The sequence below is a fragment of the Mus caroli genome, unplaced genomic scaffold, assembly GCF_978045245.1.
Source record: "Mus caroli unplaced genomic scaffold, Mus_caroli_1 scaffold_13, whole genome shotgun sequence".
In the NCBI taxonomy this organism is placed as follows: domain Eukaryota; kingdom Metazoa; phylum Chordata; class Mammalia; order Rodentia; family Muridae; genus Mus; species Mus caroli.
The window spans coordinates 39,503,368-39,514,946 of record NW_028227268.1 but is presented as its reverse complement, the minus strand read 5'-3'; the positions used below and the strand labels follow the sequence as shown (position 1 = coordinate 39,514,946).

The 11,579-nt window shown below is 44.2% G+C and overlaps 1 protein-coding gene across 1 annotated transcript; it reads left to right on the top strand.

Moving 5' to 3' along the window:
• Positions 1–441: 441 nt before the first annotated feature.
• Positions 442–5,753, top strand: LOC147001445 (schlafen family member 1-like). The gene is made up of 2 exons (XM_085829260.1): positions 442–640; positions 4,508–5,753. The coding sequence occupies exon 2, from the start codon at positions 4,547–4,549 to the stop codon at positions 5,558–5,560; it is 1,014 nt and encodes a 337-aa protein (XP_085685386.1). The 5' UTR covers positions 442–640; positions 4,508–4,546; the 3' UTR covers positions 5,561–5,753.
• The last annotated feature ends 5,826 nt before the right edge of the window (positions 5,754–11,579 follow it).

Here is an 11,579-nt window from a genome sequence, read left to right as displayed (position 1 = left end):
GCCTCCCATAGAAACCCATAGAAACCCATCTTCCCAAAGAGTTAGGAGATGCAGCTTGCACCTTGTGAGCCAGCATCCTACTCTGCCTCCCCTGGCTCAGCTTCTCTCTCCAATTATCTTCCTCCCTGGAGAGGCTTCAACAGGTCCTCTTGCCTGTGCCTAGTGTCACCTGCTCTTTCTGAGTGTCAAGACAGCAGCAGCCACAGCTTTGCCCTGGGGATTTGAGTGAAGGTGTAAAGGTTAAGTTCAAAAGTCTAGAAGCCTTGTTCTTCAGTTCTGACAGGTGGAGTGGCAATCACAGAGGGGATAAAAGAGCTGAAGGAGATGTCTCATACTTCCTGGAGTGACATCAACCAATGAAACTGGGGTTCTCCAAAACTGAAATCGGGAACTAGAGGGGATGAAACAGTCCAATCCACCAAGGTCTGTCAAGACAAAAGCCGAGAGCAACCACAGGCACTGTAGCTCATTCCCCTCTAATCCAAGTGCTGAGAAGGACTTCTGGAGACAGCCACCACTCCACTGCTGTGGGTGTCTCAAGCTTTTGCCTTACTTCCTCTGGCCTGCAAGTGTCCACAGCACAGCTACCTCATCGTTGGCTTCAAGCAGCTGAGGGAACTTTTTCAGTAGAGCAGCTTAGGTAAGTGAGCCATCCTCCATGGCCGCCGCCTCTGTCTTAACATCTTTAAACCTCTCTGTCCCAGTGCCTACCAAGAATGCTATCTGCGGGCTGTGGGATGATGTGGGGCTGCCAGTACAACCCAGAGCTCTAAAGACAACCCTGGCTGCTTTGGTGCTTCTCTAGGAACTCGGGCTCCTTGGGACCTTCATAGCCTTCATCAGTGGCTGAGGAGGACTTAGATACTAGGGGAGTGTGGGATGAGAGAAAAATCCCTCCCTCGGTCTGCGTAGATTGGGCTACTTACAGATCCAGATAGAAGGATCTGAAATAATCCAAGAGGGTATATGCAGTAGGACTTACCGAGGCAAGGGATTTAGCAGGTCTCCAAGCCCCCCTGAAGCTGCTCCATCTTCTTGAAGACATGACCCCATGGAAAGGTAGGGGGAAATTGCCCTTAAACAATGAAGAACTCCACGCTGGAACTAAGTAGATCTAAGAACCTCAGACCCTGGAGGTTTTTCCCTAGAAAACAAGAGCATTGCTCTCCCAAGCACGAGGTAAAGCAGCATCCTAGCTGGAAATGCTCTACAGCTGTTTCTCAAGAGCTTTTCCCACTCTTGTGTCCTCATTCCGTGCCTTCCTACCAACTGGCATTGCTTGCAGAAGTAGGGTTGCCTGCCTGATTGTCATCTGTTTTCCACCAGTGATAAACACAGCAACAATTTTTATTTCAGTGCTCCGAATTTTCTCTCTATAAAGAATTTTGAAAGAATCTACTAATATTTAAAACCAACTCATTGCTTCTGGGATATCAGGGATTTTCATGTAGGTATTAAAATTTGGTGAGCCTCAGAGTCCATCTTAGTTATTAAAGACCATTATCTTGATAGATGCCCCCCGGGAGCATTTGAATCATAGAAATGTTTTTTTGTAGTTACGGGTGTTTTATTGAGAAAGACCAGTCCCCAGGCTATCCCAAGGACTCTCTATAAATGATTCCATTGAAGTTCTCCTGAGTTCCACATTTGCCAGTGAATATGCATCCTCCTTCAGCACATAATGTGAGTTGTGGATACTGTTCTCTTCCCATGTTGGGGAGTGAACCTGGGGTGCTGTCTTGGGACAGGACCTGATTAAGGTAGCGCTGGATGAGAAGGGCCAGGAGGGATTAAGTAGCAGAGACTGCTTTCAGTGCACAGAAGAGGGTGGGGCGGCACGTTTCATCTGGGCAGAAATGGAAGTGCTATTCATGTAACCTTACTTGAGTTTCAGTTTTGTTTTTGTCTGGCTTTCATGTCTCCTCCCTACTTATCTCCCCTACCTCCATACCTACCCAGCAAGGAGACTATAGCAGAAAGATCTTGCCCAGAATATCTTCCAGGTTGTTTTCTAACTCAACTCTGCAAGAGCTGAGATGACAGGTTTGCACCACCTCCTTGGCTCCCTGCTTGCTTTTGCAGTGATGGTGAACATGTCTCCAGGCAGTCCATCAGCAAAAATGGTCTCAACTCTGGAGCAGCCCTCCCATGGAAGAAGGAGGAGCCAAGCAACACTAACTAGCTATAATAAGGAAAAGAAATATAGGCAAGACATACATAGATCACTCTGTCTCTCTTTTGTCTCTCTATGTGTTTTGTGTCTCTGTCTGCCTGTGTCTCTTTGTCTCTGTCCTTCTCTGTCTCTGTCTCTGTCTCTGTCTCTGTCTCTGTCTCTGTCACTGTCTCTGTCTGTTTCTCTTTCTCTGTCTGTCTCTGTCCTTCTCTGTCTCTCTGTCTTTGTCTCTGTCTCACTGTCTCTCTGTCTCTCTGCTCTCCCCACCCACACCCTGCTTTCTTTGCACCAAGACTACAGAACTGTAAAGTTATGCACAAGTGCAAGTGATTGTCTTGGGCTAGCCTCACTGGAGTTCCCCTGCCCAAATCAAGTCTTCTGCCTCAGCCTCACTTCTCAATGTCTTGTGATCAGGTTCAAATGCTTTCTCCCTGGGTCCTCTTTGAATGAAGATCTCTCAAGAACGCAGCTTTGTCCTTGCTCTGCTCTCAGTTTCTAGGTAGCCCTGAGGGATGCTGGGTCTACTGCTGTTTGTTCCTGGGTTGCAGTCACGGTGTCCTCTCCTTATGGCACTAGACAGAAGCCTGTAGGCTTGCCCATGATACATCTGGTAGGGAAGAGTCTGATGTCATCCTCCAGAGAAGAATTTGCTTGTTCATTTCCAAATTCTTAGGTGTTTCATCTCCTCTGTATGACCGAGTAATTCTGATTTGAGAAGCTCGCTCTCCAAGCATAGAGCTGTTTATGCTTAGATGGTTTTAGCTATTTTACATACTACAGGCAGAAGGTCAGTACAACCTTCTGTTTTAGCCTAACTCTTCATTTCCAGAAATTCCAACCCTTTCATCCCATGGTTTTGCTCCTTTGGGGGTTCCATTTCATATTTTGTGGAGTCTGGCTCCATTCTGTCTACCTGTCATGGCCTCCCATATTCCTTTACTTCCCCTCATTCCTGCAGATCTTTATAGATGCCTGAAACATACTGTGTCTGAGACTAGGGACTCCATGAGGGACCTCTTGGGCTTACTGAAAATCTGATGTGATTAGCGTACTCAAGCCCCAGTCATTCTGAGGCATGTTAGTAGGACAGTTACAGTAAACATTTGAAAGTTGCATGGGTGACTCTCTCTTTAACACAGTAATACTACCTACAGGATTACACATCAGGTAAAAGTCTTTTTTTAAGCACACCGTTGTTTTAATAGAAACTGATTGTGAATGATGAGTGATCCCAGGGAAAAGCAAGACCAGGGATCTGTTTCCAGCACCCACCTGCAGGCTGATATCCAGTCCCAGGGAATCTGATGCTCTCTTCTGGCCTCTGTGAGCACCATGCTCACATGGTGACAGACATGCATGTAGGCAAAACACCCATATGCCTAAAATAAAATAAGAAAGATACTAAGCAAACAAAAACAAGTATAAGTAGTTGGCAAATATCAAATCATTTCAGGTCGCAGTCTGTAGTGAAATGTACTCTGATATTTCTTAAAAGGATAGCACCAAGGTTGAGAGACACAGAGACTGTAGCTGTCTGCCTCATGACCTTTGGCCTGTTGTAACAAAGTGCCACAGTCTTGGTGGGTTATTAAGAACAGATATTTGTTTCTCTCAGTGTAGGTATAGAGGTGCAAATCAAGATGGTTTGGAATCTAGGGACAATCCTCTTCTCTTTGAAGACCACTAACATCTCCCTGGGCTGGGATGCAGCACAGGATGAGCTTAGCTGTCTGGAGGTCCTTTGTCCAGACCCTGGGGCCAGTTAGATGACATTGTCTTAGTGACTTATAAACCTCGTAGCGTCCTCATCACCACCAGAGTAAAGAACTATATGACCTTTGAATAGAAACAGGCATTGGTTCGCATTCTTCCAATTTTAGATGAATATCTAAAATTATTAAAATTTTAGATATTATTAAAAGAAAAATAAAAGAAAAGAAAAATAAAAAGTAATAAATAAAATAATAATATTTTTTCTTCCAAACAAACAAAACCCAAAAACATAGGCAAGTGGATCATGTGCTTTCTTGTAATAAAAGCAATGGAATCTGAGTTCCATAACATTGACTATTAGGAAGAAGGTAAATCACTCACTGATCCAATGATGCTGAAATGCAGAACAATCAAAACGAATATAGCAAAACAGTGAGAGAAGTCACTACATATACAAGATACCGCAGTCTAAATGTCCATTCCTGGTTAGCCATTTCCTTGGCCTTCACACTCACCAGTCCCAGGGAACACACCCAGCCAGCACATTTTGCTGTTAGCTTCTCAGTACAGAATTTGTCCTCTCCTCTTCAGCCCAACTCTAATGTCTCTGTCTAATTTTAGGTGCGGATTTCAGCTCGGGAGCAGCAGGACTGCTGGAAAATGAACATCACCGTTGAAAGGACCCCTGTGCTGACTCTAAATGTAGGAGAGATCACACTTGGGATAGAAAGTAGGAAAAACATGGAGAATCACGACAGGGTAGAAGAGAACAGGAACATTTCAAAAGCTCTGTGTGCTCTGTTGAATTCTGGAGAGGGAACGGTCAAGGCTCACATTAAAAATCCAGACTACATTTTCAGGGAACATGGAATAGGTGAGGATTTGGAAACCTCTTTCAAGAACATTTTGCCATATTGGTCCCCAGACGCTGAGCAAGATCAATCCTACTTTTTCATCTGTGTAAAACCATCACAGTGTCCAGATCTCTCTGTTGGGAAGCCTGCCACCATTGCAACCAATTTGTACATGAGAAATGGGGCATCTTCAGTTGAAATGAACTTGGATGCTGCTCAGGAGTTCTTAGAAAAACTCAAGGTTGCAGGAGGAAGGTCACCTTCAGCAAGGCCTTCAGAAAGGCCAGGTGATGATACGCAAGAGGAAGTCCACGTGCAGGAGTTGGCTGCTGCTTTTTTTAAACAGTCAAAACTTACAAAGATGGAAAAATTCTTATTTAGTGAATCCAAAAATGTTGAATATAAATCCTTTGAAACAAAAAAGTTGCTACAGCGAGTTAAAGAGGTTCTCCCTCGAACTGTTTCTGCCTTTGCCAACACTGACGGGGGATATTTGTTTATTGGTTTAGATGAAAAAACCCAGCAAATAGTTGGTTTTGAAGCAAAGAATTGCCAGCCTAAGTGCTTAGAGAGTGAAATAGAAAAGTGCATCCAACAGCTGCCTGTCACTCACTTCTGTGAGGAGAAGGAGAAGATCAAGTACAAGTGCAAATTCATCGAAGTCCACCATTCCGGAGCTGTGTGTGCATATGTGTGTGCGCTCAGAGTGGAGAGATTCTGCTGTGCAGTGTTCACTGCAGAGCCCGAATCCTGGCACGTGAAAGATGATCGTGTTGAAAGGTTTACCATAGAGGAATGGATCAAGTCCCTCATGTCTTAGCTAGTCAGGTTCAGGAAGGGGAACTGGCAATTAGAACACATTTAGCTAGGGAAATTGGAAGGGTTTCTCTTTAGGATTTGAGACAAGATCGTTACTCCTGATTATTCAGCTGCTGATCTGGACTGCATCTGGAACCTACCTGGGAGCCCAGATTCCTCTCTCCCTGGTTTTACCTCAACTCCCTGTACTCACTTGTAAATAACCCCACCCCCAACCCCAACATCTCCCCAGTTCATCTCCGTTTCAGGAGCTGGCATGTCTTCTAGGAATTCTCTATTCAGTATTACTCCTACCCCTTCCCCATGTTCCTTTCTCCCTAACCTTCTCTCCTCTCAGTCACCTTATTAGATAATGCGCACCCCTATGGTTTATGATGTGGAAAGTGCTGCACTGCTATCTCAGGCTTTGCAAGAAGGTCTGAGATGAGGCCAGACCAGCACCCCCACACGGAGTCTGCAGAGTTCCCAGCAGCTGCTTCCGTCGCCCCCCAAGCTCACTGCTGCTTCATGAGCCCCCTCCAACCTCTTGCTTTTCATAACATTTTCAATAAATAGATTGATAAGCAAATAAAAGCCTCAAAAATGTGTACACTGTATACAGTCTTCTGTGTAGGAATCTGTCGATAGATTGGGAGCCGGTTTAGACTTGAGAAAGCTTTGACTTTGAAAGACAAACATCATATGGAAAACCATGGAACTGCTAACTTCCAACACCAGGTGCTAATGCCAACTCGGCCAGATTCCAAGGTCCATGTCAGGCTCTGCACCTCTCTAAGCCCCTGGCCATCAGAATGAGTGACACGTGCCTAGGGTGACAGAAGTTTTTGATGTATGTTGAGTTGAAGTAAATACATTTATTGTATTTTATATCAACCAAATTGATTACCCTTCGATGCTAAAATGTTTTCTCTAAAATCCAATGTTCGCTCAAATGACTTCCATGGCAGGAAATGTTCACAGGAATTCATTCTCTGCACTAAGAGATTTAAAAACATAATTGTCACTGAACGTTCTGTAGGATAGCAACTACAGAAAGAAGTTTTTTTTTTTTAAATAGAAAGCCACAGAAGAAAGTCCATTCTTGTTCCAACCTGCTCCATCAAGACAAACCCCAGGTTTTTTAAACTGTATTTGCCTTCCTATCTGGGTATATTTTGACTAAGTAGTAACCATAGATAGACTCTATTTGGTGCTTATCTGGATGGTGGTTCACAGCCCCCTCCTACTCAGCAGTCTCTCAGTAGCTGGCAAGCATCTTCAGGTCACAACTTTGGCAGAGCTGGTCCTCCAGTGCCTTTGAGCAGGGAGGGAGCAGGCAGTGATGTGTATCCTCTGTGTCTGGCTGGCTTCCTGCAAGTGGATCTCAGGCCTGTGGTAGAGGGAGAAGGTGAGGGGTGAAGAGTTCACACAGGCCTTAAAACCCAGGAGAAATGGGCCAGGGTCTCCAACCCTCCAGGGGACTTAGTCCCAGAGCAACACAAGAGAGGCATCCTTCTTCCATTTTCCAACAGGTCACTGTGAGAAGATGGCACTGATGGCAGTTGTGCATGCTCTCCCCCCTCCAAGGAGTGCCAGTCCAGTCGCCAGATACAGAAACCAGGAGGTCTGGAAGCAGATTACTAGTGGGCAGCAGAATATGCCACCCAGTGTATGCCACTCTGGCATTATTTGAGTTAAACACTACTGAAAAGCTTCAGATGCAACAGAGACCATATAACTCTTTGTCTTCCTAGAAAGATGAGGGGAAACCTCCCACATGCTACATGCCCTCCCTACAAGAAGGAATCATGCTTCCCAGGGAATCACAGCCAAGAGAGCTCTGTAGAAAAGGCCTTTCTCATTTAGATTTCCTCTTTCTGCCTCTTCTCCCTATGCCTATTCCTTCCTATTCTCCCTTCCCTGTCCTTTCTTCTCCTCCTCTTATTCTCTCTTTCTCTCCTGCTTTTCTTCTGTCCTGTTCTTCGTTCCCTATAAATCAGGATTCTGCATATGAAGTAAAATCATGCATGTTTCTCCTTCCAGGTCTGGCTTATTTGACTCAACACAATGGTCTCTGGTGGCAGCCACTCTGCTGCCAAAGAAATATTGTTTCATTTTCATTTCATCATGGTTATGCCAACCCACACTGTGAACATGTGTCACCACGTGCTTGCAGTTGTCATTTTGTCATATTAAAAATAATTTTGATGTATTCTTTGACATTTCATACATATACACAAACTATCCTGATCATATCAAACTCTAACTGCAATGTGCCATTCTCTACCTTCGTGTCATCTCTTTTCCCCACTACTGTCAAACAATTACTTTATATAAGAGAAATTCCCTTCAAATATGTTACATGGTAACATACATGTTACCATGTAATACTGTTAATCAAACCCATGTTTATTTGTTTAAATAAGATTAAATAAGTTGCCTGATTTTTTTTTTTTGAGACAGGGTTTCTCTGTGTAGCCCTGGCTATCCTGAAACTCTCACTCTGTAGACCAGGCTGGCCTCGAACTCAGAAATCCACCTGCCTCTGCCTCCCAAGTGCTGGGATCAGAGGTGTCCACCACCACTGCCTGGATGCCTAGATCTTTTAAATCAAACCTAACTATGGTATAATGAATCCTTGGTTTCCTTGGACAACACGAAGCTCAGTTTTCAGCATGTGTTCACGTCTCTAGATCAAGGAGACCTTTATTAAGTCATAAGCACTTGTGTGATGGTGCAGAGGTCTAAGTTGAAAACTAACTCATTCAGAAGATCTGCTGTTCAAATAGTATTTTTTTTCAAAACCCAATGCAGGAGTATGATAAAAATCACTGAACTGGCAATCCAGAATTGCACTGTTATGAACATATACAACTGGATACAGTTTCTCATATACCTGATGCAGGACAATGCATGTTTTCCCCATTCAAATATACATTTACTTCTACATGGTCATATGTTATACCTGCTACATCTCCCTCCTGAGGAAGGCTGTTTGCCGGGAGCTGTTTTTCTCTTCGTTGTTGCTTCATCATTTCTCATCACCAGGCTATGCATGTTGTGGCCAAGAGGAAACTGGTTCATGTTAACTTTCTGAGTTGCAACACCTAAACCCCAGATTCAAGTTCAGAGGTTCAGTCCATTATCATCAAGGCAGAAACATGGCAACATCCAGGCAGGCATGGTGCAGGAGGAGCTAAGAGGTCCACATCTTCATCTGAAGGCTGCTAGCAGAATCTCATGTCCTCTCTTTAAAACCAGGGCCTCAAATACGTATCTAAGCATGGACAAGCTACCAGGAACCAAGTCTCAGGACAGAAACGACTACCCTCCTGCTGGATAGTTTTATGCCCAACTGACACAAGTCAAAGCCCTCTGGGAGAAGGAACCTCAATTAAAATGTTGTCTCCATATGATCAGGCTCGAGGCTGTTCTGTGAAACATTTTCTTAATGATTTGGGGAGAGGGCTCTGCCCCATTTTGGAGACCATCACTGGATTGATGGTCCTGGTTTCCATTAGAAAACAGGCTGAGCAAACCATGGAGAGCAAGCCATGAAGCCAGATTGCTTCAATGGCCTCTGCATCAGCTCCTGCCTCCAGGTTCCCATCCTGTTTGAGCTTCTTTCCTGGCTTCCTTTGATAATGAACAGTGATATGGAGGTATAAGCCAAATAAACCCATTCCTCCCCAAATTGCTTTGGCCATGGGGTTTCATCAGAGCGATAGCAACCCTAACTAAGACACTGCCCTTCCTTCAGCCATCAGTTGCCAATAGTTTCTCTAGGATGGAGCCTCATCATTTCCTCTTCCTGTTAGTCTCTGGTATTTCTCACTTTCTTCCTCTTTCTCACTCTGTGTGTGCGTATGTGTGCGAGTGTGTGTGTCATGATATTACACATTTTACCACTATTTTCCAGCTCCACCTCTCAAATAATTTGTATCTTTGTCTCTACACAGTTTAAATTTATGTCTACCTTTGCCATTCTTGCTTCACACTTTTTTGTAAATGTTTCATTTCCTCCTTGTTCAGCTTCACCATTTTCCAATGGAATCTGTAAGAAATTGGTTCAAGTCTTTCTGCTCTGGGTTGGGATAGAGCTTAGAGGTAGATGATTTACCAAGTGTGTGTGAAATCTGGTGTCTAAGGTCTCCCACATATGAGCTGTAGATTGGCATGTATGTCATGAAGGTAGAAAGAAGGTAATTACGGGAGAGGACAGATCTAAGGGAGCATAACGGGGCACAATTCAACGTGTGAAAACTGCAAGAGCACTCCTTTATTTTTGACATTAACTAAAAAGCATTAACAAACAATCAAAAAGTAAAATAAAGTCATCCAGGCATGGTGGCACAGGCTTAGGGTGCCAACACTTGGGGGTGGGCGTGTCCTTGTTGGTGACACAGCCAATTCAAGCACAGCCATGGACACCTGAGACCCAGTCTCAAAACCAAAGAAACCAGTGAATAGAGTTTAGGGTTCACACAAACATTTTATGCCCCATTTCTCTGCAAGGGAGTTAGTGTTTCTCTGACACAGTGTCTCAGTCTGAAGCCAGAGCTCATGAATTTCACATCGACTGTAAATTGATGATTATTTTCTAACAGGAAATAGCCCTTGCTTGTGGAAGTGCAAAGACAGGAAATGGGAGAGTTGTGCTTTCCTTCCCCAGGAAACAGAAACTCTCAAAGGTGGGGAAACATAAATGAAACTAAGGCTCCACCTTATTCCTGGACTTGTGGTACCACAAAAACACAGAATGAAGCTGAGTCTTTCTCAAGCCTTAGACTCTTTTCAGTCAGAGTCTTGCTCCTGAATAAATCAGACCCTCTGGAGCAATCTCCTCTTTCAATACTCCAACGCTGTAGGATTGCTTTGTTAAATCCCTAAGCGAATTGTTTGCTCAAATTCTTTTGGCAAAGGGAAACAGATTCATATAGAATTATGAATATTTTGGATGGCAGGAGTTGGTGAATGTATGTAACTCGGCCATAGCAGTCACTGGAGCATACATGTTTATTTTCTGACATGGGCAGCCCCCTACCTGTGGCCTGACAATGAGATCCTCAGCTACACTTTCATTAACAGCCATGTGAGGCAGAGGTGGGGTTTGGGTACTGCTCCCCAGATGAAATGATTGACACCACAGAGACCCTAGAGAGCTGGGCATTTCAGCCCCTGTCCATTCAAACCCATGGTCCCTGTGGGCAGTTGAAGTGAGAGAGTTTAAAGGAATGAGTGTGACCACAGCATTCCATTTGCACTTAAGGACATTGTCAAAAGAAACCCAGAATTTGTGAAACATGTATGTACTAAAGCATGCCCCACCATGCAACAAACAAACAATAAACTAAAAACAAAGAAACAAAACAGCTTGTGTGTTCTTGAGATTGCTCATGAGGTAAAGAGATACAGAAACATGCAGTGCCATAATTAGTATAAAACAGACCCAAAGAAAGCAAAGGAATGGGAGTGTGTGTGTGTGTGTGCATGAAAGTTCATGAGTGGGTGTGATTGTGTCTGACTCTGTATGTGACTGTGTGTTCATGTGTGTTTGTGTGTGTGTTCCCGAGTGTGAGTGTCTGTATAAGTGTGTGTTTCTGTGTTCCTGTGTGTCTTTGTGTGTGTGTGTTCATGTGTGTGTGTGTTCATGTGTGTGTTTGTGTGTGTTCGTGTGAGTGAATATTTGCCTGTGTCCTCTCTGCCTGTGCTAGTGCAACAGTCGCCCATGATGCCCCTTTCTTCTCCCAGGACATTCCGGGCTCTCCTCCTCACATCCCTCCCAGTGCCTGCTCTTGGAAGCCCTGGAGCCCGGCTGCTCTGGGAAGCCTGGTAAAGATAGAGAGACTGGGTCTCCTTCAAGGAGACAGGAAACTTCATTTTTGATTAAATTTAAAATTTTCCATACAAGGATTTATTATAAATGAGCAAATTTCCCTGACCTTCTCCCCTTCCCCACCTGCTCCTTCCACCTGTGCTCTGTGATTTCTAGGTAGTTTCACTTTTATTTGTTTCTTTAAAATATTTTTAATTAGTTGTCC